This window comes from Paramacrobiotus metropolitanus, unplaced genomic scaffold, assembly GCF_019649055.1.
Source record: "Paramacrobiotus metropolitanus isolate TYO unplaced genomic scaffold, Prichtersi_v1.0 Parri_scaffold0000002, whole genome shotgun sequence".
NCBI lineage: Eukaryota > Metazoa > Tardigrada > Eutardigrada > Parachela > Macrobiotidae > Paramacrobiotus > Paramacrobiotus metropolitanus.
The window spans coordinates 2,712,654-2,739,314 of NW_026570222.1; the positions used below are offsets into that span (position 1 = coordinate 2,712,654).

The 26,661-nt window shown below is 41.0% G+C and overlaps 6 protein-coding genes across 8 annotated transcripts; 2 read left to right on the forward strand and 4 right to left on the reverse strand.

Moving 5' to 3' along the window:
* Nucleotides 1-53: 53 nt before the first annotated feature.
* On the reverse strand, nt 54-5,869 carry LOC129588299 (solute carrier organic anion transporter family member 3A1-like). Its single transcript, XM_055482468.1, has 14 exons — nt 5,223-5,869; nt 4,535-4,574; nt 3,656-4,162; nt 3,513-3,599; nt 3,210-3,310; nt 2,828-2,933; nt 2,674-2,763; nt 2,534-2,571; nt 2,406-2,442; nt 2,105-2,309; nt 1,901-2,045; nt 1,641-1,843; nt 1,154-1,397; nt 54-948 (listed from the first exon to the last, which is right to left on the reverse strand). The coding sequence occupies exons 1-14, from the start codon at nt 5,415-5,417 to the stop codon at nt 442-444; spliced, it is 2,505 nt and encodes an 834-aa protein (XP_055338443.1). The 5' UTR covers nt 5,418-5,869; the 3' UTR covers nt 54-441.
* A 643-nt stretch (nt 5,870-6,512) lies between these two features.
* LOC129588310 (solute carrier organic anion transporter family member 2A1-like) lies at nt 6,513-12,676 on the reverse strand. Its single transcript, XM_055482477.1, has 14 exons — nt 11,925-12,676; nt 11,803-11,842; nt 11,564-11,666; nt 10,823-11,232; nt 10,342-10,428; nt 9,421-9,521; nt 9,028-9,157; nt 8,827-8,916; nt 8,679-8,753; nt 8,193-8,397; nt 7,965-8,106; nt 7,646-7,881; nt 7,151-7,394; nt 6,513-7,001 (listed from the first exon to the last, which is right to left on the reverse strand). Exons 1-14 carry the CDS (start codon nt 12,105-12,107, stop codon nt 6,807-6,809), a joined length of 2,241 nt encoding a protein of 746 aa, XP_055338452.1. The 5' UTR covers nt 12,108-12,676; the 3' UTR covers nt 6,513-6,806.
* A 1,280-nt stretch (nt 12,677-13,956) lies between these two features.
* LOC129586643 (uncharacterized) lies at nt 13,957-15,766 on the reverse strand. The gene is made up of 2 exons (XM_055479971.1): nt 14,953-15,766; nt 13,957-14,661 (listed from the first exon to the last, which is right to left on the reverse strand). The coding sequence occupies exons 1-2, from the start codon at nt 15,453-15,455 to the stop codon at nt 14,154-14,156; spliced, it is 1,011 nt and encodes a 336-aa protein (XP_055335946.1). The 5' UTR covers nt 15,456-15,766; the 3' UTR covers nt 13,957-14,153.
* A 213-nt stretch (nt 15,767-15,979) lies between these two features.
* Nucleotides 15,980-17,758, forward strand: LOC129583590 (CDK-activating kinase assembly factor MAT1-like). Its single transcript, XM_055475447.1, has 2 exons — nt 15,980-16,737; nt 17,148-17,758. Exons 1-2 carry the CDS (start codon nt 16,231-16,233, stop codon nt 17,586-17,588), a joined length of 948 nt encoding a protein of 315 aa, XP_055331422.1. The 5' UTR covers nt 15,980-16,230; the 3' UTR covers nt 17,589-17,758.
* A 622-nt stretch (nt 17,759-18,380) lies between these two features.
* On the forward strand, nt 18,381-25,020 carry LOC129583571 (apoptosis-inducing factor 3-like). Of its 3 annotated transcripts, XM_055475436.1 has the most exons (18): nt 20,242-20,368; nt 20,434-20,506; nt 20,830-20,931; nt 21,075-21,219; nt 21,736-21,854; nt 21,986-22,095; nt 22,185-22,314; nt 22,479-22,575; nt 22,634-22,649; nt 22,711-22,797; nt 23,094-23,444; nt 23,535-23,682; nt 23,752-23,831; nt 23,956-24,073; nt 24,188-24,286; nt 24,371-24,446; nt 24,511-24,615; nt 24,676-25,020. In XM_055475436.1, coding segments are annotated over exons 2-18 (1,839 nt in total). In that variant the 5' UTR covers nt 20,242-20,368; nt 20,434-20,505; the 3' UTR covers nt 24,731-25,020. The 3 variants fall into 3 exon arrangements, with proteins under 3 accessions (XP_055331394.1, XP_055331403.1, XP_055331411.1); XM_055475419.1 differs by lacking the exons at nt 20,242-20,368; nt 20,434-20,506 and adding an exon at nt 18,381-19,347; XM_055475428.1 differs by lacking the exon at nt 20,434-20,506 and having other exon boundaries at nt 20,219-20,368.
* Nucleotides 25,021-25,044: 24 nt separating this feature from the next.
* Nucleotides 25,045-26,661, reverse strand: LOC129583599 (ribosomal protein 63, mitochondrial-like). The gene is made up of 3 exons (XM_055475460.1): nt 26,268-26,661; nt 25,735-25,846; nt 25,045-25,472 (listed from the first exon to the last, which is right to left on the reverse strand). The coding sequence occupies exons 1-3, from the start codon at nt 26,321-26,323 to the stop codon at nt 25,326-25,328; spliced, it is 315 nt and encodes a 104-aa protein (XP_055331435.1). The 5' UTR covers nt 26,324-26,661; the 3' UTR covers nt 25,045-25,325.

Here is a 26,661-nt window from a genome sequence, read left to right on the forward strand (position 1 = left end):
TCGATGAAGCTAGATCGCATCGCATTAAAACTTTATCGTTCGGATAACCGTGTACTATGTAAAGTCTGCCAATGCTCCTACAGCTGGTACGTACACCGCAAAATGGATAGACCCTAACTGGCAGCATCAGACTACAGCAGATACAACATTTAACAATTAATATTATAATAATTATTATACACCGCAATCCGCTTTCCGTATATTTCACATAATTTGATATTCTGGGCCAACTTCAGGCACAGCGCCAAAACTGGGAACACTGTTAAAAGTTAAAATACAGAAGTACTGATATAATAGTGATATTTATAATTTAGAATTGCAAAGTAATTGCACAGTCCGGCACGTAAGTACTACTTTACGTAGTATTCAGTTAACAATCACAAAACTATAGTTTCATCGACTAACAAAACTGAAGATGGAATTCAAAATTCTTCCACTTAACTACCAGAACAACAGCGACCCTCTTCTGGCATCGATAATCTGGGGGGCCAGGAATTCCGTATCTTCGTGATTTTCCGCGATAGCCTTGGCATTCATGGCATCTACCATCGTCATTGCCAGGCTCTTCCGTCTCATATCCGGTCTGTTTCTCTGGAACTCGTCCCGGTCAGGCGTCTCGGAACGTGCCGGCATGGTCATGGTGCGAACGCGCTTGGGCGCGGTCGGGGAGATCGGGGGCGGTTGGCTGACAGCGGATATGGTGGACACGGTTTCCAGATGGTCTTCAGACGGCGGACTCTCGTCAGAATCTTCCTCGCGAATAGTGGCAAAGCCACTCCGAGCCATTACGTCTAAGGGGAACGAAACTTTAGGGGTCAGCGGCGGCTTGCTCTCTCTTTCCTTTGCTTCATGATCACTAGAAATCTCGTCCGAGATTTCTTCTTTGGGAGGAAGAGACTCCGCTGGAGTATCGCGATTAAACTTCATATCCCACACAAACCAAAGAATCTAAATATCGATAAAAAGCACTTGCAATATGTAAAGTGTCAGGGTTAAGGCTTCATAACGAATAATAGTGAACGAAAAACCGAAAATCAAGCAGCCACGCGAGATGTCAGCTGCACTAAGGTCAACCTTAACCTTTTAGAGATTGCAGAATGACCGGGTACTAACAACTTTTACATGTTTAACAACAAAATTCGGACCACCTTACTATTAAGTCGAAAACGCAGGTGACAATCTTGAAGCATGCAACGATTAAATGGAGTTTCCAACGGAAACTTTGTGTGTTGTAGAATAAACAGGACCCAGTGTCGCCGCATGGAGATTTTTGCCAGTAGCGGCATGTAGTGTCAATGATAGCGCCGGCTATGATTGGCGCAGGTAGAAATCCGAACAACGACATTACCACAGACGACAGACCATTGGCCAAGCTCTTCAAATCATAGTCTACAAGCCTGCAAGATAGTTTTTTTAATGTTTGACTGAGCATATTATTACCCTTTGAACTGCATAAATTTATTAATGTGACACCCTAATATATTATCGGACAATCTGAATAAGTTGCGGCGGTACTCGGTAGCAATGGCAATGGCAGTCCCGTAGTGTGTCCACGAGATACTGTAGCTATTGCTACTGTCGCCTGTCACTGGAATTGCTGCGGCTTATTTAATTTGTGTTTATTACGTGACGGTCTTTACCTGAACTGCATCATGACTATCCCAGCGATGGGGACGCCTAAGAACAGTTTGGCTAGACACATGACCACGACGTAAGGCGCAAATGACGAACAGCTGGCCTGGCACAGTCCAGGAACGACGCTATCGGTAGCATTGAATTTGGAAGGGTCAGCAAAGTCCGTCATGGTATCCGACAGACACGTACAACTGTCGTAATACTTCGTCTGCAATTACAGCTTGTTCACGTTCATCCCTTCTTATAACTGACTTCAGGCCATTACTTTGTTGTTTTTAAATTTGGCTGCGCGACAGCCCGCAATGCACGCTGTGGCATAGGTTTGTCCCGTTCTTTGATCGCAGACCGGGTTGAATTGGCCGGAAATGCAGCCGCACGATTGATTATTGAAGCAGTATGGTGCATTGGTGCTGAAATCGTGAAATAATTACTAGTAACTGCTAGTCGTCTGCCCGCTTTTGAAACGTACAGATTGTAAGGGTCATCAACATCATCAATTCCCACAATAATCTGGTTTTCACAGCCAAATGCTATGACGATGAAGTAGGACGCTGCGCCAATAACGGCCGCTATAGCTGTCATAATCTGCACATGCCGCGGTTCCATTTTAAAGAACTTTATCAGCCAACTTCCCACAAATATTCCAATGGCGGCCGCAAACACTCCAGGAATCCCTACCGAATTCAGCGTATTAATTCAATTGTTTTGGTATTGTTTAGCGCTCTCGGGACTCCGGAGCACCCAAACGTCCAGAATAAAAATTTACGTACCCGTCGCCAAACTAGCAGTCGACTGAGAAACCCGATACTGCAAAAAGCGTATGTTGTAGGTTTAAGGTTTCATATATGTCAGTGAATGCGATACACACAAGAAAAACATAATATTTTTTGTTATTTACCTGTTCTTTGATGAACTTCATCAAAAAGCTCATGTAACCTACATAGGCAGAAATGTCATCAAAAGATACTCCATGCATCGAACCATCATAATACATTCTCAATATGTACACGGGAAGTAGAATTATGTAATGCAGATTACCGGAAATGACCAGTCCTTCCAAAAGCTGACTGAGCAGTTTAATCATGAACGGTAAATTCGTGAACAGTCTCTTCAGATTCGGCAGAAAATCTGAAAGGTACAAGACAATACTAAGTTTTCAGTTTTGCATAGTAACATTTTTGCGTTGCGTCACCTTTGAATGTCACACACTTGCGCATGATGCTCGCTCTTCGTTTTGCTTCGAATTCGGAAAAATCCTTGCATGCCTCGCTGGGATCTCGAACAACGGATGGAAACATCTGTCCGAACAGAAATAGGAAGATCTGTGTATTTCATTGCAGTAAGTATATCCGGAACCGACAGAATATGCCGATCGCGCTTTACAAATTTCTCGATGTACCTTGTAAATGTGCTGCATACTATTTCTGTAGTACCAGTAGAAGTAGTGCTTTAAGAGCTGGAGATGACAGTTACCGATAACTTATTCATAATTTTTCCATGCAAAACTAAAAAAACTATTCGAGAGCGTTGAAGGCAGCGTTTCAAGTCGGTGTAACTTTTGAAAACATACTTACCGTTATGAAAATTCCGGAAATTGCTATTCCGACAGCGCATACCAGCAATCCCAAATACCATGCAGCAATCCAGCGGGGATCCGTCTGGGCAAAATTTGGATCTATGAAAATTTAAAATTCCAAAGCCATTTTACAGGCAAAACTGATTTTAAATGATTCGCATATGCTTCGCTGAATTTTTGCGGTAGCTATCGCATTATCGAGTTGTTTCCTGACTTCCTCTAATTGCTCCGATATTGAGTATGCAAGGGGGTTTTCAACCACAAGGTTACTATTCCGCTGCTGTAGCAAGCCAGTACGTACGCGTGAAATCGAAAAAAATGCTGCTGCAAATGGCACCCAAGCCGAATCCAAATAAAGGACCGAATAGGCGCCCAATGAAGGACATCGCTGCAAACAAAACAATTGGCGGACAGCTAAAACTTGAGCCCATGAAATTTTTGTACCGAAATATAATGGAGAATTGCGATAGGTCACGTTATCATCGATAAAGGGTAACGCCAAGATAACAATAGTCGTCGCTCCCAAACCCATGATAAACTCCGAAACACCGAGCATGATCAGCGGGTACACATTGCTCTCCGGTTTGGCGGCGCCAACACCACATTGCGCGGGCAGCGGAGCCCTGGTAGCGTTCAGGAAAGCACTGGCCTGACAGAACTTTTCTTTTTTATCGGCAGCGCTGGATATGACAAACGACACAATGGATCGTTCCGTAACGGGAAAGGCAATCTCCGTGGCCGCCATCAGGAACATACCGGCGGCTAACAGGACCGCGCCGCCCCCGATCCATCGTGGACGGTGTCCAGCACCGGCGTAATGGGCCACGATAAGTGATACGGAAATGCGGCTGACGTCGGCCATGGCCCGGTAGATACCGGTCTGCTTGGAAGAGAACCCGAAGCGACGTTCGATGGACGGCACAACGGTGCTCATGTATGATCCATACATGCCTGCAGTAAATCAGTACTGCATAGGTCTAGGGTCTAGACTATTCAGCTGTTAATAATAAATTGATTTTTAATTACTGTCATGAGGTAGACCAAGATCAACCATTGCACAGCAGCTAGCTAAAGATTTTTGAAGATTGATGATCTACAGCTTACAGCTAAAGTTAAAACGGGTGACATATGTTGTGGGAAATTGCACCTTTAAATGCAATCGAACAATGGAAACCATGATTAAGTTTACAGGTTTGTTGTAGATACATTAATTACTGGCATTGGTGACTCGAAATTTAGGATGAACCGCGGCACACTCTGGTGGCACTTGTGATCGGCATACACACCTGCATTAAGCCACTATCAAACCATATCGTAACGTACCATGAAAAACTCCCATGACAATATAGATCAGCATGAATACCTAAAAATCAAAAGTGTGTTAATTTAAGGCATCGCACAGAGATAACAAAAATAACAAAACAACTCTAAGGATGAGATGTGCTGCAAGCTGGTAAAAATGGCGAAACTTCGCCCCCAGGTGCAACTTTACCACCTATCCTTATGCTATAACATTTTCGAAATATTTCAAATTAACTAACAGAAAAACGATAACCACACATGCGCATGTACAGTACTCGTACCTCTAACACGAACAGCCTAAACAGCGTACAGACATTATAATGATTTAGAACTCAGTTCATTAATGTGATCTATCACCAAACGCATTTTTAAATATGGGTGAATTTACTCTGATGCGCTTGCAAATTCAGCGGATTGCCCTGCAAAGCGTTCTATAAACTTCTGAGGAAAATGTGACGGATAACAAGTAGTTTACGCTTCCGTATTCAGTTTAAAAAATGGGTAAATTTTGCGCATGAGTTAATTAAGCGCCACTTTAATTCCGGGATACTTTCCCGCTAATAGATATGCGAGAAAAATCTGGAGAGGTGAATTTTGATAACAGTGTTAGAAGCATATACCCCAATATGAAAAATTATTAACTCTCAAATATCCAGATATCAGCTGGAGACGCAGTTGCAGTTTATGACAAGCATTAATCATAACTGACCTTCATGGTACGAAAACGCTGTAGCCACTGGGGAGTCCATCCGCAAATGCCACAGAAAACGTCATCTGCCAGTGAATGCTTGAAGGGATTTCGAAAGTGTAAAGCATCAGGAACATGGATCCTGTCTGTCCAGTCTTTAACCGACCATTTAGTCCCGCGGGATGATTCGGAAGACACCGCTTCCGATTTGCCCATTTTATCACGGTAAAGAGATCAATTCATTCGGAATAATAACTCACACCACGGAAATCGCAACAAAGACCGTATATAATGTGTTAATCAACATTAACTCATATCATAAAATATAAATTGTTTTAAAGATGCTTTTGATTTTGGTTTATTACCTATCGCATCCTATTCGTGTACTTGTTAAAAGGTTTTAAAGTGCATAATGGATCTTTTTGATGAATCCAGCCGAACACGAATATCAAAAGAATTCTTAATCAGCACAAGACAAGTTCACACGGCGGTATTGAAGAATTCCAATAATTATCCTTGCGTATATTACCAACAAAACTGACAAAGCAAAAAACTTTTTCAGGCTTGACTTTACGTGTCAATCATGTCGTTAACATATTCACGTTTGATAGTACATTATATACCGAGTAATATAACATAATTGTATAATTAATGCACGGCCGCTTTCATCGTTCGTTCACGTAGGATTCGCGTAAAAAAATAGCAGTTAACGTTTATCAAGGATGGAATTACAATGCTGCATAATATCGTTTGCTTCGGGGTGCAAATATGCATGAAAGGTATTGTACACCGACAGTAACTGGTCCTATTGTGCCGGAAATGTGACTGTGACGGCTAAATACTCTGCTGAACGTAAATTAGCAGACTTCGTTGTTTGTTGCTTGTACGTGTTATACAGAAATGTCTTTTGAGATGAGTACAGTACCGTACCGTATGCGGAGAAAATCATCAACAGGTTATCAGAAATGATTTGCTAAAAAAGATTTAGCTAAGAGCACGTTCGCATTTCAACACTGTGCTTACTGTACTTCTGATCTTTTAGATACCTACAATACAAAACTTGTTCCGACATAACCATAGAATTTTAACCGAAAGCACCGCTTTAATCAATTATAACGGCATTATTGTAGCGTGTTGATCGGTTTTTTATTTACGCTAGCCGCTCCCTTAATAACAGACATTTATTTTTGACAGGCGATTGAGTTGACGCGCCAAGCGTTCAACATAATGTTTTCCAATTAGAGACTAATATAATGTGCATGACTAAATTTAATTAAGTTTCGGAGAATTTATTGATCGAACAGGCTTTACCCGTTTTTTTGCGGATACTGCATAGTTAGCCTTGATGTATGATCGTTTATTAATCTGTAAAATAAAATTCTGACAACTAAATTGGTATCAAGGAGTGGACATTGCGCTGAAAGCGTTTTCGCACTACAGAACTGCCGAATTCTTAAAACAATTGAAAGTCAAAACGAGATAGTGAAAAATAAATAATTTATTGTACAGATACTCTATGTATAATGTGAAAGATGCAAATTATCACACTTAAAAAATACGAAGGTTCAACCAACAAAGCAATAGACGACGTCCTTAACTTTTCTGCTATGTTCTGGTAGTTTCAGTTTCTTTGTACGATGGTAAAGGCGAGATTCTAGGTTCTTCCAGTTCTGGACCCCCGTCTTGATCCATGCTACTGGCAACGAGTTCTAGCGTCGACTGTGTCTTTGCCGCATCTTCCGAATCTTGCAGTTCGTCCTTATCGCGGTCAAAGGTCATATTCCGAACCCGATAGGCCACCTGTGCCAAAATACGATTGTAAGTGTCATCGGTTATTCTTGCAGAAAATACTATGATATTAGGAGCGTGGATGCTTTCATTGAAGCAAACGTTTGTTCTAAAATCAGTAGTTAGATAACCAATAAAAGCTGATACAGTTCGATGCTTACAATAAGATCAAAAATCATGTTGATCAGGCGGCATGTTCCAACAGCGACATGGAGTTTCCAGCGGAATTCATCGGCTTTATATATCCAGCAGGCTCCTCGATTGCCACAAGAATCCACCTGCCACAGGCGGCACGCAGAATCGATCAGCCTTCCCACAATAATGGGAGCCGGTAGAAAACCGAACAGCGCCATCAACAGCGACGAAACAGCATTGGCTAAACTCTTCAAATCGTAGTCAACAATTCTGCAAGCACAGGCGATATATGTAGCTATATAGTGTCTACTATTCCATTTCCGAATTTTCCCTAAGTTACCCAGATAAATTCGGTTCACCGTACCAAAAAGTTGATAGGTCAACCACAAGCACAACAACTAAGTATATTCCATGGAACAACAAGCGAGTACTGATATAAAAGTTCCCTCGGTTTTTAACAACTCACAACTAGCCTCCGTTCTGCAATAGGTCATGATTCGTATTCCAAAACTATATAGTACCTGAATTGCAGTGCCAGCATTCCTGCCATCGGGATACCCATAGCCAGCTTAGCGATGCTCATAAGAACCACGTAAATAACGAAATTCGGACATTTCACCGGGCAGACTCCCGATCGGACGGGCGATAAATGATGACCTTTCCCTTGTCGGTATTTTGAATTATGCAAGTGGTTTGTTGTATTCACATAGAAATTACTAGTGTTCCCGACGCAAGAGCATTCGAAATAATACTTGGTCTGCAAAACACATCAAAGTTGATTATATATAATATCCGGAGACTGCACAACACATTCTGCAGTTCTTGAATTTTGACGCTCACCATATTTGCTTTCTGGGAAGCTTTGCACCCAGCCACACAAGAATTAACGATAGTGGTCCGAGTGGACCAATCGCACACTGGGTCGAATTTGAAAGCACCGCAGTTACATTCCTGGTCGACGGCGCAAAGGTTAGTGTTCGTTCTAACAAAAAAAAATCACGCATTGAAGCATTCTATCTGTAATGCAACCATCCAGAGCATACATCTCTCGAATTTACATGCACTTACAGGTTGTAAGGATTCGGTACATCATCGATTCCCATAATTGGCGCGCGGTCGCAGCCCAGTGCGAGAGCCGCAAAGTAACAGGAAGACCCAATAACGGCAGTGGCTGCCATCATGTAGCAGACATGGCGCGGTTGCAGGTTAAATCGCTTAACAATGAACCCGCCCAGTAATGTGCCAACAAAGCCAGCGAAAATTGGCGGCATGCCTGTGTAAATCCGAGGCGGTAATTAAAATAGCTACACGTTTTTCTAATCTTTCTTAACTGCTTTTTGGTATAAACAGTTGCTCGCAGTGTGTACAATAGTGCCATCGAAACAGCAGCAAACTGTTTGCATAAATTAATTCTAGTTTGCATTGGTATTCACGCATATCGCGCCTAATTTTCATTTTTTAAAGGTTTAACCATTCGACAGCATTTCATTAAATTTTTTCGTTTATCAAGGTTTTCAAAAGATTTTGTGGGAAGCTGTTGGTATCCACACATACCTCCTTGCAGGTTAACGGTAGCCTGTGGTAACTGATATTGTTCCTTCATAAACTTTTGAGCGAACTGCATAAATCCTGGAAATAAGTAACATGCGCTATGTTAGGTAACAAACAAAATTGGCGCACTGCTGTAATGCAGATTTCGTACCGGAAAGCACGAATCCACTAATTAACTGACTACACAGCTTGATTATGTACGTGGTGTTTTTCGCCAGTCGCAACAGGTTTTTTGGCAAATCTAAAACGACAACAACAAAGTTTGAAGAGTCATTAAAACTTTTATGTCTGCAAAAACGTGCTTGAAACGTTTCAGTGGCATTAGCTTGAAATGTGTTAACACACTGGATACCTGCAATCGTCACCGGGGTCTGCTGACGGCGCCTCGCAGAAGGCTCTTCTGACTTCACTGCTTTAAGATCTCGTCCGGGTTTAGAGTAATCACCTTTCTTCTGTTTCTCTGGGATTGCTGACGGGAAGCACTGAAAAGACGGGCAAAAACAATACATATTACATAATTTTTCACGAACAAGTCGTATCGCGCGTACCAGTTCGGAATCGGGTAATTAATTTATATGCATTGCCTTTTTACTTAAAATTTCTGAGTAATGCATTAGTAACTGAAAAAAAACAGCTTAAAAATTTTCAGTTGAAAGTTTCAGTAATGTTTTTTGCACTCGAAACGGGTTTTTGTAACCAACGCTGTAAGTCTGTGCCAAAAGATCGGTTATAGTGATGTACTCACCCCGATCATTAAAGCGAACGTGCACGTGCCAAGTCCGCTTATTATAAATCCCAAATACCAAGCAGAAATCCAACGCGGATCCGTGCTTCGAAAGTCCGGTTCTGATCAAACAAAAAAAACAACATTGTATACGAAGCGGCTAATAAAATTCTAATTAATGCAAAAAGAAGGAACTTGTCAGAAAGCTGATTAATAAGTGTGGCAAGTTGTTGATAACGTGAGACTTAATAATATCACCGCCATTGATTAGTTTTTGGTAATGTTTTCTGTATCACAGACTACGCTAAACAACTAGCTATGTCATACAGAAAACAATTACTAATTTATATATACGGAGTTCGAGTTTGATGACATAAAATGTTGACCTTTTTAGCAGAAAACAATATTACTGTGTGAGGCCGGATACGTTCAAAGCTACATATGTGTTTACCTCACATCTCACATTCTGAATTTTTCGGTATCAAATTTGTCATTAATGATCGTATAACCATGCATTACAATAATTTAATATGGACGGGTTTTTCCAAGATGTACACGAAAAGCAACGTTACTGTCTGCGGACTTCTGGCATGAAAATGTCAAGATGCAAAAGCATAATACAATATTTTTTTGCTGACTGATTTCACGAGTGCACCACATTAAATTTACTTTATGTATCCTCATGCACTGTGCATACATATATACAGCGCTGCATCAGTTTTTATAAAACCGCTAATTGTCATACTTCGCATAGGAGTAACCTTATAATTATCTGCGTCATCGCGCCTATTTTCTCGTTGTTTGTGTTTATCGTGAGATCACTTAGAATGCCACTCTAGTGACAGGCTTTGTAATGCCGTCACCCTGCAGTGCTGTGAAAGTAGTCCGCTTGTTACCTCAAATAGCCAACGAAAGGACATAGCTGGACATCCGAGAGCTTACTTGAAAAATTGAAGAAAATACTGTTGAATATGGCACCAAATCCAAGTCCCAACAAAGGGCCAAAAATGTGTCCACAAAAGGAAATGGCTGTAGATCGTAAAACAAACACTCAAACTGTTATTGCCACAAAGACGCAAATGGTTCTTTTATGTGATAGACGTAATAAACTTTCCCCTCGTTTATCGAAGAATCAAAACTTATTGCACACTACAGTCATGGAATAAATTGTTATTTAATGTTGATGTTTCCGAGACTCATTTGCCTCAGCTCATAATAATACGTCCACAGCACGAGCGTGCACTGGTACTGGAAAGTTAATATAGCGAGCGATTTTCGCCTGAAATTTCTTCCCACTTAAATCAAGCTTTGTACATTCAGTTCGCAGCACCAGTGCATCCTCGGATGTTAGGAAGCAGCGATTTATATGATATAGATTGGAACTGTTAACAGATACTTCTGTTAAAGTCCTTATTTCCTTTACCGTAATAAAGTGGGGCATTAGACGCTTTAACGTTATCGTCAACAAACGGCATCCCGAGTACCATCGTAGTTGTCGATCCCAATCCAATGAGGAACTCTGCCACGCCCAGCACAATCAAGGCTCCATTGTGGTCGCTGGTTGACTGCGAGTGCTGTTCGCCTTTTCCGCAGTTATACGTTCTATTTCGTCCACTTGATGCGTTACCGCTGTCGACGGCACAGTACTTGTCCTCATCACTCGGACGCAGGATCGTCGCAGAAACCAGAGAATGTTGTGTGACCGGGAAGAGTATCTCTGGTGCCGCCATCACGAGAAATCCCAAACCAACGACAAACGATCCCATCGCGATCCAGCGCGGGCGATGTCCAGCACCGCCGAAGTGACCGATTATGAGTGCCGTAAGGATATGGCTAAAGACAGACATACCGTCACGATCACAAATTTAATTTCAAAAAAAAGATTCACACAGTACTTTTAAGAGTACCGATTAATTTAAAGAGTAAACTGAAAACGGTGTATTGAAATTGCAAACGTTGATGCTTAATTGTCAGAAACGGTATTGCCTAATCAAAATGTGAATTTAGAGGTCAATTATCAAGCATCAAATACCGGCGCAACTTATCATGATGCCGCAATATAGGTAATTCAGTAAACGTAAACCTAAATGTTTTACAGAGCATCTATGATAACCGTTTGTTTAATAAAGTAATGATAATAAAACTGCACCCGTGAAAACCTTACCTAATATCGTTCATGGATTTTACTGTGCCGATTGATTGGGAAGAAAATCCAAATCGTTTTTCTATCGAAGGAAGGACAGCCCCGAAGTACGAGTGCATCATTCCTGTGGAGCAAATATGCTATAACCCGTTTTTGCAAGCGCATAGATTGCATTACCGAAAATGAACACGATTAAGCAAAAAAATTTGAATACAGTTAACCGAACATCCTGTGAAATCGTACAAACATGCATATCTCACCTTTAAAAATTCCCAAACACACGTAAGCTAGGAGAAATATCTGCAATACATCAAAAAGGCGAAATTTCATATTTGCATCTTTTTCGGTTTTACTGCGGTCTTTATAAAACAGCTTCTTATACCTTTATGTTGTTGCATAACTGCAACCACTGCGGCTTACATCCGAACATGCCACATTGATAATCATCGTCTTCTGGAATAGCAAGCGGATTGGGAATCCGCCATTTCTTGTACTTTTTCGCCTTTCGAACATCGTTTCCGGTACCCGTTGCTCCAAAGGCTTCCTGTGCCTTGTCGGTAGCCATCACTTCAGATCAGTTCCACAAAATAAAAAAATTAAAACTACAAAAATTAATGCCAAATATATCAATGATCCTATACAGCGATTATTGGGTGGGCTGTTCGGAAACAACGGACATCTGGCAGTGACAAATGCTCCGGAATCTCTCTTAATAAATCTGCCAAAGAGGTTACCAATCCGTAATGAAATATTATTCTCAGCTCATTCATAACACTATCTGCATAACAAGTGAGCAGCTTCGAACGATCGTTGAGAAATTTTTATAACTCCGAACATAAAGCAATCATTGTGAAGAAATCACACGCATCCAAAATTAAATACTACCGCTCAAGTTCATTTATATGCAGCGGCTATACGACGAAAACCGTGTTTGGCTAACTTGGAGAATGTTGTACGTATGTGTACATAATATGGTCGGAATAACGACTGACATTGCACCGCTGTCTACCGTAGAACCATAAGCGGAAACAGGAACTTCGCGAGAACTTTATCTAAACATTTGCCGGTATAACAAGAACGCTCAATAATTTTCTATGTGTGCCATAATGTTAAAAACCGGGGCGCGTGAGGAAGGATAAAAGTCGAACAACACTGACAAGTTTACAGTACCAAATGGCAGGTAAGCGTCTCACTTCACAGCAAACCAATGGCCAAAACGCCGCCAGCCAGGCAGGTCACATTCGAGGTGTGTAGCGTGAGAAAATTCAAATTAACTACCACGAGGTAATCGTAAAGTTTTTCAAAAAGGCTGCAACAAGTTTACCAAAGGGAATCCCCACAATACCGCTTTTGTTGTAAGTATGCAAAGCATATTATGTCCCGATGAATCGTGTTTCCCTTAAAGAAATCAGTACTCAAGGGTCTACTCGGTGGCAGTCACTGGTGGAAAAAGAGCAAAGTGTCGTCGCTCTGAATTACTTTGTAATATTACGAGTATCATTTAACTTTGTGGCATACCTTGAAATATGTAGTAACGCCGCCAGAATATATCTTCGTATTCCAGTTATGCTTCCACTGCAGAACTGTGTCAAATGTTGTACACATGTTTATTCACCCATGAAAATCTAGTTCGAAATTCTCAAAGCTGCTGAACATAATGAAAGCCAATTTTAAAGTTTTAAAGTTTAGTTTTTAAAGCCAATTTTTTCAAAAAATTGTCGTTATTTGTTTTTTGAATGTCACCTTCCTCACTTCTTTCCTAAATACACAATGGCGCACAATTTGTAAAGCGGCCTTTCACAATTTGTAAAGCGGCCGGACTATACTGACGCCTTTCAATGAATAAGAAAGTTAGCCTGACAAGTGAGACTCTAATTAGCATAAGAGTGTGTGGTACTGGTTTTCTCGTACAAATTTATCGTTTGCTTTTTGAGGCGTTCTTTCCCAATTATTCGCGATGCAAAACTGATAACATTAAGCGAAAATGTTATGTGGCCATGATCGGACTGCAAATAAGCTGTAAAACTTCCTCAATGGGAACTGGGCATAGCTTCCGCCGGCAGTATTTCGCGGTATCCGTTCAGCACTATTACGGTATTTGCGGCTTCCTTACGAGTTACGATTGTTATGGCACTTAACAAGTCGGCGATTAATTTCGTTTCACGGCTAATGGACTAAATGTTTTTCGCACTCCACATGTATGTATGTAATTGTGTGACGCGAGGATTGTTTTGTGAATGTGTAATGTAATGATTGCTGATGCGGTCCAACATGCCAGTATGCAGTTTCCGACCGGAAAATACTGTTAAAATGTGACAGTGCAAAATAAACACTATGCAACCATCAGCACCCTGCCACGCTTTTGCACATAAGGAAATGACTAAGGATATATTTTCAAAATAAACCACTGTTTACTGTTTAATTATTCTTCTTTACAGAAAATTCATTAACAGACGATAATAAATGTATAAGATGCCTGAGAAATAAACTACATTTCTGACAAGCAAAAACAGTATCACTCGGTCCCGAAAAAATGAAAACATTAGTCCCAGTTAAAACTAGCTCTGAGTGCTTCACAATTCACCTGATTTCACAGCTTCCGGAGACGGTGCTAAATGGACGGTGCCGGCACAGCACTAATGGTGAAAATCGTATCGACCAAAGACTTTTTGGACCGGATAGTCTCTTCATGGAATTCCAGTTTATCGGATCGTATTTGCAACAATCGCTGTTCCTCTTCCGTTTTGTGGTCCTCCTTTTCGCTTAATAAATACAACCATACACTTTGCAGGATAGACTCCAGCCTTTCTGCTTCGGATGCCACAAATTCCGTTCGAACGAATACGAATTCTCGTCGCAAAATCTTTTTCGCTAAGCGGAAGTTTCGTTGCTGAATTAGGCTAAGTGCAACATAAATCCGTGATCGGCAGCACAGAATCGGATCGCCAAGAAAGCAGGATAATCGGAGTTGCGCAACAGATATCTTCTGCGCTTTCTGCGCAAAGGCTCGAAACCCGATCTTGCCCAAGGCGGAGAAGGCTCCGCCCAGCGTTGACAACCACGCGAAGTGCTCTTTCAGGACCTCGTTCCACATGCATACTATCCAGACCCGTCTTTCCCTGCAAATTAACAAATCAGTCGAAAAAGATGCTACTGCACACTCATGACAGCGAGTCGCAGCCAACTGATAAGCCAACTTATTAGGTTGTATTAAAAACATCCTACATAAGGACAGTGAAGTGTGCTAGCTCCGTTTTTAAGGATTACCATAAGCGCCACTAGTATCCACATTTATAAAAGTAACGCAAACATTGTTATTCTGGCATGAGTGTAGTCAGCTTAATGCTTTCAAACCAGCAATCTGGTAACGGAATCGTGACGCTCCAGTTCCCATAAAGACCCGCACTTACCAAGCATAATCAATTTTGATCGCGCATGGCCAAACCAAATTAAGCTTAAGATGTACCACATCACTTTTCTTGTGCCCGAAAGTCCTTCGGAGGAACAGGATGAAAGAGCGGCGGAAACGTTTGTAACTGCACAAAGCAAACACAACACAGCTGATCAAATGCGGGTCCAAATTCAGGCTTCTCGTGGTCCCTTCTTTTATTGCGCGTTGCTCTTTGGAGATACCGAGGTGCTGTATTTTATGTTTGCAGGAGGAACTGCTTAATAAGCTTTTGTCGTCGCTCACAGATGGAAAAAAGCAACCAAATGCAAACTCCGAACTTTCCAGAGGAGCGGAGGCGATGCTTTCCTTGCTCTCATCAACGAGTGGTGCGCGCGTTGAAGTTTTCCACGAGGTAACCACACAAAAATCTGGTGAAAAGTATAGGGTATGGACGGTAACGCCGTTAGAATCCTTTCGCAATCCTTTTGCAATCGGATTCACAATTTCGACAACGGACAACATGATGTCTGGCGCTACTTACGATTAGAAGTACAGATGCCAGATATGAGATGACAGTACTCCCGTAGCATAGAAAAGAATCCCGTAGTATCAGTTAGAAACTTAAGGGTACAGTTATTAAAAAGTAACTTATTAGTGCACTGCCATAATTCATTATGGCATTGCAGCCATTGCTGCTTCACTCCTAGTCGCTGTGGTTTGTGTACTTTCCAAGAAAAGTCGAACTACACAGGCGATTCAGCATGGAAATCCAAAAATATTAAAGATTACACTTTCTTGCAACAAACAGCAAACTATTGATGATAACTGATAAGTTTTTGATTTTTACGATTAAAACGATATAATCCACTGTATAAATCGGCACGTCACAGCTGTTAACGTTCAATCACAACTCAACCGCCGAACGTCGGCGGAAAGCAGCTTACGTTGATAGCAACTGTTTCAACCTCCCTGCAGGCTGCAACAGTACAGAGTGTAGCAAAATGGATTATTGGATAATGGCATAATGCTCATATCCAATCTGAAAAACCATAAAATTAATAAAGAATTAATAAATTTGTCAGGTTGCTGAACGATCCATAAGGATAGAGTTTCGTTACAGTTTTCTAAAGTTTGTGTTTGGGAAAATCTTTTAATGGGATACAATGATGAGAGAAACAGGCCGCTGGGAGCAGTGAGTAGCAATTCTTACCTTTGAGTTTTTCATAGTGCCCTGTGCAACTTCCAGTACTCGGTGATCGTCTTGAAGTCTTCCTTAATTATTACCTGAAACTCCAATATGGACTGGCAAACGTGTCCGCGCTGTAAGTCAAGCAAATACCGGAATCCGAGCCTTGTCTTGATGGTCAATGTTTGTGGCCATCAACTGTGCGAATCATGCGTCGAACAACTCTTCGTGCGAGGCAGTGGAGCCTGTCCGCAGTGCCAGAAGCCATTAAAGCGCAGCGGATTTCGCGCACAATTCTTCGAGGATGCGGAGATGGACAAAGAAGTCGATGTGCGGCGTAAGGTGGCCAAAGAATTAACCCTGCGTCAAGAAGACTTTCCGAGCTTGAGAGACTTCAACGACTATCTGGAAGAAATTGAGAGTGTAGTATTCAATCTCATCAACGGAGTTGACGTGGATGGAACCCGCAAGAAGATGGATGGAATAAAAGATAGATTCAAGAAAGAATTGGGTAAAAGTAAGAATCGAAAAAGCAAAGATCAGGAATTATTGGATAAAGTCGTTGCGGAAGAAAAATCTTTGGGCGATGATGTGAACAAACGCTACATGCAGGAGCAGGTGAGTTTTTTAAACACTGTTTATCTGCGTTTTTATCGGCTGCCGCTTGCCGAGTACCTCTGGCGATTCATTTGAGCGCAATTCCTAAGCAGATAAAACGGTTAATTAAAACGTGTTATTAGTAAAATATCCCGATAATAACCGAAGTTTTGCGAATAAAGTGAAATACAAATACTAAAGCTCTCTAGCAGGTTTTAGAAGATAATTAATTGGTCATGCTTAGCGTTGCGTTCGGAAAAGGTTTTGGAATTTAATGAAGTTCCAACTTTGGAATATGTCTATATTCCATTCTAGGTGCTCTCGTATGATAGTTAGGCGTCGTTTACTGACATGTTGTGAATTCATATAATGTGCTTTCTCCCCTCTGGTTTATTTTGCGGTGAACGCTTAATTTTTATTTGTGTGTTTAGGTGATGGCAGAAAGAGAGCGTGCAAAAATTAAAGACCGTTTACTGGATGAGCTGCAGGATTCGGAGATGTCGGCTGCCGCTGTAGTGGCCATTCACAAACGCAAGCAAGGCATACCAGACACCACCGGACAGGAAGTCACTCCCTTACGGTCAATATCTGCAGTGCGACCAGTAATTCAAGAACCGCCGCCGCTGTTATCCGCTTCAGAAGTGGAATGGTTCCGGGCGCGCGATGTGGATCTGCTGAACGTGGAGGATAAACTGTCCGGACCAAGAGTGCCGCCGGCCAATGCGCTGGAAAAGGCTGGTTATCTCAACGCCGTTCGTGCTGCTCCGCCGGCCGAGGTAGCCATGGGATTTATCAGTGTCTTTCCCGCGAGGCGAGCACTCTTGTCGGCGTATGATGGATTATTTATTTTTCCTGATACGTCGCCCGTGTAAATTTTGCTTGGAATAAAATTTTTTGTTTATAGACGACCTTTCTCAGTGGTGCGCTTTCTACGTGTAATTACGCTGTCATGATAATTTATAGGGTACGATGCGAGATGAAGATTTCATTCGAACCTTTGTATCTGGATCCAAATTTGCCAGAAAGAACGACAAGTCTTTTATGTTGCCTGTCTTTGTTGTTGACGACAGGGTTGCCTTCATAAGCAACAGTTCCAAAAACATCGCGATTCAAAAATTTAAAAGCTGTATATTGTGATCTTGCGCTTGTGATTGCTTTGCGCTGTTGAGAATAATAATGACGATTAGATTCTTGGTTGTTAGTGTTAGTTGAATGGTTTTTCTTTTGATCTGACGATGACTGCACCTGTCCGAATATTTTTTGCCGGGACACATGTAAAAGGATCAAGCGCTGTGCTACACTATATCTATATTTGTTGTACACACACCGTTTCAGCGCTAGGAGTAGGCAATTTTATCACCGCATTAACGGAATGCGTTTTTCTGCTGGCATCAGGTGTATGGAACAGCTAGTGTCTCAAAATGTAAACTTAAACGTTTGCAATTTCCGGTTTTATTTGGTCGAATGTTAAACGAGGTAGAAAGCAAACTAGCGCAATTGTTGTCAAGTCCTTTATGTGGATCAAGAAATTTCTGCATGATTGATATCGGCTGTCGGTAGATAAAAATAATTCGCACGCTGTCATTTTGACCAGGTACACTGATTATTTTGGTTGCTGGTGCATCATATTCATCGCATGTATACTCGTAGTAGAAATGTACAAGTAACGGTAACGGTGCATTGTATATCTACCCTACATGTTGTAGTTGTGCCTTATGCGTGGGGGTACAGTAGGCTTTAGGATTTCTTAATAATTTCATGGGGTTCTTCAAAGTTCTCGTAGACTCACTAGAGTAGTAATTTAAAGTACACGTTCGTACATTGTACACATCAAATGCTGCGGTGAATAAGCATTTTGGGCAGGATTGCATTAAGACGTTTTATCTACAGCATACGCAGCTGTTTCGTTATCCATCATGCAGCAAGTTTGTTACGCAGTATTTGAATAGCTAAGCGTGCAAGAAGCCACGAATTTATCGTTCGCGTGATGCAATGCTATTCAAGATGATTTGTAATGACATGCCACATTACAAGCGCGATGAGAATTAATTTAAATTTTTTATTTTCCCCAAAAATTTTTGTGCAAAAATCTGGATGCCGTATTGTACGCGGGTAACGCACGTCGCACGATAGCCATCCACACTTCTGTGCTGCCCTTTCAGAACTCCTGATTTTATACAGTGCTCGCCTGCAGCCTACCGGGGAGATTTCTCAAATTTTTATACCTTTACGGTGTAGGTGGTTTATACTCTAGATACATCAGTTTTTATTGTTAGACCCCGCTCATTACTGTCAATAATTTTTATCCTTGCCCTGGCGATTTGCACTTCTTTTTTACGGTTGATAGCGCGTGCTTTACATCGTGTAATCATCCTTATCGTTGTCTTCGAATGATTACAAAATTGACCACGGCCAAAACTTGAAGAATTTTGCACTTATTGTTAATTGCAGTCTCGTCTTGTTGCTTATAAGTTAAGTATCTTTTCCATTTGCAAATGCATGCCGCAGTCGTTTTGCATCGGTCCTGGCATTTGGTTGTAACCTGCCCAGTTGTTTTTGGGTGAAACGGTCATATTTTTGGATCTCCTTTTGATCTGCGCGGGAAAATGGGATGCAGACAGTCAAAAACCGGTAAGCAAACGCAACGTTTGTCGTAACTCCGTCAACCGAGAAATCCGTATGCGTACAAAATGGTACTTAACAAAGCACAATATTTTACTGAAACCTGTTGTATATAGCGTACGACTCGGTATGAGTATGCCAATTTTTCATTAAAAATTGCCACGATCTGATGCCCATACAGATGGTGGAATTTACAGACTGCGTAATTACAGTGTTATTTCTGATGCTCACTACCATAGTGCAGTGCCATCATTCTAAGTTGTACTTATTGTTAATTTTGCCGTTTTGGTTTATAATTTTCGAAGCCCGGTGTCAATCAGAAAAAAGCCGCACAAATTATAAAATGGTTTAAGAAACTGTATTTGTGCTTAAATCAGTGGAATACTTGCATAAATTTCGCTAGCACCGAAACACCTCGACGCACCAAGATCGGTCGGTTAATTACCGTCTGTATCCAGGGCCATCCGGTGTACACCGATGACCGAGACAACAATAATTTACAGAACTAGAGAGTACGTAATGGACCAGACAAAACCACAGGTGCTACGTACTATCAGCTGATCGGTATTATGACTTCCTTGTTAAATATAATATTCCAACGCCGATATGACTTACTAATTATACCAGCTGTGTAACCGATGTCACAGACGTTCACTTTTGATACGTACTGCTTGACTGCTAATCGAACTGCATTACGATAAAATATGAATCGATAACGATAAAATTACGTACAATAAGGAATGCAGTTCGGTCGAGTCGTAATTAATAACAGACTTTAGTTGCTCTTTTATACAGCGGCATGAAGGATCTTTTGTTAAGGTCAATCAAAATTAATATCACAAGATACTGGAAGAGTAAAAGCAACACCGGAAACATTATAGGCATTCACAAAGTTGATTCTTACATTACAGCGTCTTTCTACCGTGCCTAGCATATCAAGTTTCAGTCAAAATTTTCCATATTTGAACATTTATTAATTTTTTTAATTTTCGCACAGTTGACAGACGCGACTGCAGTTTGCATGCTACGAGTAAGTAGTTTAAAATTGAAATTAATTCTCACGTAACGGTTTGTCTCTCTCTGATACGAGTATAGTCACTGCCTGCGGATGGATGTACAATTACAATTCGCGGTTGCACCTCATCGTGCTAAAAAGTGTATCGAAGCAGTAAGCCAAAGGCGGAAGCGCGCTTTTAATTTTTTGCGATTCAGCTGATTCTACAGTACATGCAGTCTACAGCGGCTCTACACCCATTTCTCTTGTTGGGTGTTCAGCTGTTCATATAAGCAAGTTTATCCGGTTTTAAAAAAATTAAGAGGTCTATTTGTTGCAGATTGCAACTGTAGGCATTTTTGTTTGTTCCGTCCTTTTGTTGTTTGTGTTTCTTCTTGCAACATTGCCTTCGAATCTTATATGCTCGAGACAAAAATGTCTGGGTTAATATTTTCCGGTGGTATGTGCATTATCGTTGCTGATCGATGATTTTGTAGTGGAAATATCTTCGGAAACAACTGGATCGCACAAAATGGGTAACGGGCACAGTCGCGATGAACAGCCTCGGACAGATGCAATTCATCGCGGTGGTCCTCCAGGTATGGTCTCCTTGCTGAACGCTTACTCCTGTGGCTGTACCGACACCGTAAATCACTGCTCGCCTTGGCATACCACCAGCTACCGTCCTGAGTTGCGGGTCGCAGTTGGCATCCATAGTAATGCATTACTGTTCCCATTGCAGAGACTGTGCGTTTTGAAACCAAAGACGAACCAAAAACTACCCCTGTTACTAAATCGGTGAACGGCGCGAAAAATGGCCAGCTCCCTACGGAATCAGAAAATTTTGAAGTGGTGGCTTGCAAAACTGACGAGATGAAGATTGGCGAGTAAGTTGGTCGTTTAAGGTGTTTTGTCGTACGGTACTATTAGCCTTTTTTGTCCGATACTTCATAATTTCGTTGCAATAATACACTGCTATATCAAAACAAAAAAAAATTAATGGCTTATGCGGTGCTGAAATTTTTTTATTTTTGGAATGCATGTACTGCCGTCAAGTACCGGCTTAATAAGATATTTAGTAGAAAATAATCGAGAAAATATCTGAAGATGATTTTTGTGGGCAGGTTCAATTTTGGCAGTTATAGCCGGTAATCGGTAATTCTCCTTAACTTAAAACGTTCAACAGGTAAAATTTTACGCAGGTAGGAAAAATTTAATTAAGATGTTTGAGAAACGTAATTATTATTTCTTAAGTTGCTTTCATAAATCCTCGAATTTATTTTCGTTTATGATAAAATAGTATTCTTTTGTCGGTTTCGTTTGCATCAATGTTTCGGTGGCGATTACCTACATGCGGATTCGAATTTACCGACCTGACGTAAAAAACGAACTAATTATTTTAGGATGCGGCATGTAGCCGTTCCCGGCGCCAAACAGCAGTTGTTAGTGGGGAAAGGATACGATGGACAACATTTTGCCATGACGTCTGCCTGCACGCATTACAATGCTTTTTTAAAAAATGGTACGATAGCCCATTTGTAGATGTGGCTGTGTACTGCTGTTATCCCTTCACAACCTGTAAATCGCGTGGTTTCTGAAGTCTAATTCCACGAATGCAGCAAAACAATGCGTTTAAATTTTAGCTGTGTTTAGGAGTGTTGTCAAATGGAAGAATTCGTTGTCCGTGGCACGGTGCATGCTTCAGCACTAAAACTGGCGATATCGAAGAATTCCCCTGCAACGATGGTGTTCATATTTTCCAGGTGAAATTTTTTTATGCCTTGTCGTTTGATCGCTTTGCGAATTCTTGCAGTTTCGGGAGTTGCTGTACTTACTGTTGACGGTTTCGTAGGTGAACACTGTTGGAAACGATGTTGTGGTTAAAGGCAGTGCGAAAAATGTTGACGATCAAAAGCGCGCCTTCCCCATGGCTAAATGGAATCGTGATCCCGATGGTAAACGAGTTGTGATAATTGGCGGAGGTATGTGAAATGTCTTGTAAATTGTAATTGCTACAATTCATTTTGGTAAGCGTTTCTGATTGACGTTTTGCCAGTCTTTATGATTTACGAGGACTGTTTGTCCGTAACGTTTTTAACTGCAAAGGTGTTCGAACAGGGCTGATGAGTAATAATATTTTCGACAGGTCCAGCTGCTTTAATATGTGCCGAAACGTTACGGAAGGAGCAATTTCAAGGCCAAATTATTATGTTGACCGAGGAACCCAGTATTCCCTACGACCGGTATGTTCTCGTTCAGTGCTGGTATTGATAAATGACGCCTTAACCAAACTATTTTTAGGCCTAAATTGTCCAAAGTAAGCGGATAACATGAGCAATACTGTTGCATCAGCGTGTTTAGTGCTAATGTTAATGCAGACGTTAGATGCCTCCATTGAAAAAATACAGTTGCGAAAGGACGACTTTTTAGCAAGATACGACATCGATGTGAGGCGGAATGCTAAGGTATTGACTTAAGGCTTGTCCTACATGGATGCGTTGATCTCACGATTTATTCCCGTTTTTCCGTAACTCGTTAAATAACGTTTTTCCATAACTCGTAAATTTGCCGTATACTTAAATCATCTGAAGTTGATACATTTCGTTGTTTTTTTCACTTTTACGATTGGAGTACAGCACTACATAACTGCCGTTGGGTAGTAGTATATATTAATGTGTTCAGTCGTTGACTGCTGTGTAGTGTATAGTTGTTACATTATGGTAAAGAATCGCAAAACTTTGAAACTGGGTTTGTATTTCAGGTCACCTCCATAGATACTGCAAACAAGTTTGTTTCTTCTACCGACGATTCTATCGAAGGAATGAAATACGATTACCTTGTGATAGCCACTGGTCAGCACGTCCGCACTTTGCCGATCACCGAAACGAAAGTTGACTGGAAGAATATTCATTATTTACGAACAATACAGGATGCCAACGCTATCGGTGAAGCGGGAAAAAAGAAGCATGTTGTTATCCTGGGATCGTCTTTTATCGGCATGGAGTGTGCCGCATACTTTTCAGACAAAGCCACCAGTGTAACAGTTATCAGCCGCACTCGAGTTCCATTTCAGCATGCTTTCGGCCCGGAAGTTGGTGAAGTTATCAAAACGGTACTGAATTAATTATGTGTTGTACCCTCCTTTGCAATCTTTTAAAAAATAATTTTCTTGTTTTTTATTCTGTTGCTCTTTCAATTTCAGGAACTTTTCGACAAGAAAGGTGTGAAGTTTTTATCAAGTATCGAAGGAATTGAGGAGTACATAGGCGATGAACATGAGCGACAACTCCAGCACTTGAAGCTTTCTGACGGAACCAAACTTGACCTTGACATTTTGATAGTTGGTATTGGTAAGTCTCGAAATGCCTTTAAATGCTTTTAACAGGTTTCGGCTGCTACAATTTGTGTTTTTGTTTCAGGTACGATACCTAATACCGATTTCTTAGCTGATTCTGGTCTGGAGTTAAACCCACGATCGCGTTCGTTAAAAGTAGATGAGGTACACATTGTGTTTGAAGAGGATTTCCTGCTGCACTACTGTTACCTGACAAGCAGTTCTTAGTTGTTGATTGGAACATCAACGCTTTGTCGGTTTAAAATACTCTGAACTGATAATTTTGTAGTTTATGGCAACCAATATTCCAGACGTTTACGGAGCCGGTGATGTTGTGGAGTTCCCATTGAAAGTGTTCAGTAGTGTGCGAGCGACTATTGGGCACTGGAATATCGCCCATTCTCTCGGTATAAGTATAATATTTGAGCATTAATCATTTTCGATCTGCGTCAGCAGCAACATCTTGACCAGCAACACCAACATGCTTCTTGTAACATTTATAAAGCGCCAAATATCTTTAGGTAGAACAGCCGCTTTGAGCATTGTGGGAAATAAAACTCCCATCCACACCGTCCCATACTTTTGGACTCAAGTTTTTGGGAAAAGCGTACGCTATGCAGGTATTCTTAATTTTAAGAAAAGTGTTTTGCCATTATTGTATACGATTCCTCAGTTTCGGCTTTTCATCATGGATTAAATTGTAGGATATGGATATCGATTCGATGATATTTTCATCCATGGAACTTTGGCTGGGATGAAGTTCGTCGCGTATTACCTAAAGTGAGCGTTTTGGGAATATTAATATACAAACGTATACTTTATTTTATTTATCTGTGCTCTGCAGAGGAGGGGAAGTGGTTGCCGCAGCCAGTTTAATGTACGATCCCGTTGTGTCACGCTTTGCGGAACTGGTTTCGCATGGGAAGAAGATAACGAAAAGCATAATAGAGTAAGATCGATTTGCGTATGGCGCGAAAATGATAAGAACTGCGAAGTGTGTGATTTTCAGGGATGATCCGGAATTAACGAAGTTAGTCGATGCCACATTTACGGCAGCCGCTTGATGTAATAACGTAGCGAAACAATTGTGAGTCACAGAAGTTAGGTTGATTTTATTGAACGAGATGGGAATGAAATTTTATTATTAACGTCTGTAATCCCTTGGATTTTCCTTATATTTACCGTCCACGAGTTGGGCGTGTTGTTTTAATGTTCGTCGGTGAGCTAAAGATTTTATTTATTCTGGAAATGGTTGTTGTATTTCTGCTTGCTGTGTTTATAGTGCCACTGTGGTTCTCTTAACAAGTGCGCAATGTATTGTTTTCCGCAAATTTATAAGAAACTCGGGCTAATGCTACGGTACAGGATGGTTTGCTCGTTTGCCGCAACAGTTTATTCGGTTGTTGTTAATATCGTATTTTAGTACAATAATAATTTCACTTTGTTATCGCGGAAAGAAAAGCGTGCCATTTGTAACCTTCGTAATTCCAGAAATTTGATCAGTTCAAACTTCAACAGATGAATTAAACTGCAAAAATACAAACTCCGCAAAATTCCGCCAAAATCTGTACCATGCAACATATGCCTTAGTTTCACACATTTCACTTTAGCCGGGATATACTACTGTTTGCAAACAAAAGGCACAGGAACCTTATTCAACTATTCCCACTTTTTCTCATTGTTTAAATGCTTAAGATGGTCATCCATCTTCACATGGTCAAATCCAAACATATCCAACTTGATGCGCTGATACTTCTCGCGATTCGCCAAGGCGGCGTCCCAGTCCGGCTGACACGCTTCTTGTGCCTATTGAATAATTACAACAGAAAATTCTTTAATCCGTCAGTCCTGCCGTCAGATCACTACTACCGTAAAATATAATAATTAAATCACTGTCAAGTTAACATTACTAAAATTCCCAAAAAAAGAAAACCCGTTTAGATTACAGATTGAAAATTTTGGTTTCTCACCTTAAGCTTACGGTACGAGCGAGCTAATACGGCAACAAGTGCCATGTAATTATGAATTGTCAGCCCGGCATAAAGAAACCTGGGCAGAATTGATGTACCTCTGTGAGATAAGGTTTGGACAGCAGTTTCATGCACTCATATTCCCACGTTAACCGCTTGAGCGCACTCGAGCGGACGCCTTCGCCCATGGGAGGAACCAAACGATATTTACTGCAAACGAAAAACCATAAGTAAACTATTCCATACTACGAAGTCCTAATGAATATACGCAATGGCTTTCTACTGCTGCTTTGGTGCGCTAGAAAGTTACGGAAGCAAAGAGAAATAAATTCCGATCAGCACTTGTACATAACAAAAAGCATACGCGTACTTAAGTTGTTCAGAAACCAGAAATGTTATTTCCTGCAATCAAAAATTCAAAACGATCACAACGCTAAAACTGCTCGAATATCGAAATTTAAGTTATAATACAAGAAGGAGTCTTATAACTCAAAACATAGGCAAGATACGGCCGAAATTTGACTTGAAAAATAACAATCCATAACTTCCAGAACCAAAAATTCGCAATCACAATCGATGCACAAACGACATGCGCTACAACGAGTGTGTCGTTCAGGATTCCATTGCTTACCCTATCCACATGTTTCCCCGTGGGAATTTCAAATTTAAAACCATTGTTAGCCTCATTCTCACGAGATCGAAGACGAAAGATGGACAGCTGACAGTTCAAAAAGCCGATGATTCGATAGCAAACTGCAAAACCTTCCAAATCTTGTAAACAGTTATTACGGGATTAAACTTTGAAGTTTCTGAAAAACACCAAACATAAGTACGAGTACTGTATGGAAAGCAGTACGCGCCTTGTGCAAACTCATACAACTGCAACGGAACAGTTTATTAAGCGTTAAGGCTAAGGCCCAAACCCTCACTAAATTACCAACTTAAACAGTCTACGCAAAAAGAAAGGGGAAGAGCTACTTTTCCAAAGACCGAAGAAAAATTGGAAATTTTAACCGGAAAACAAA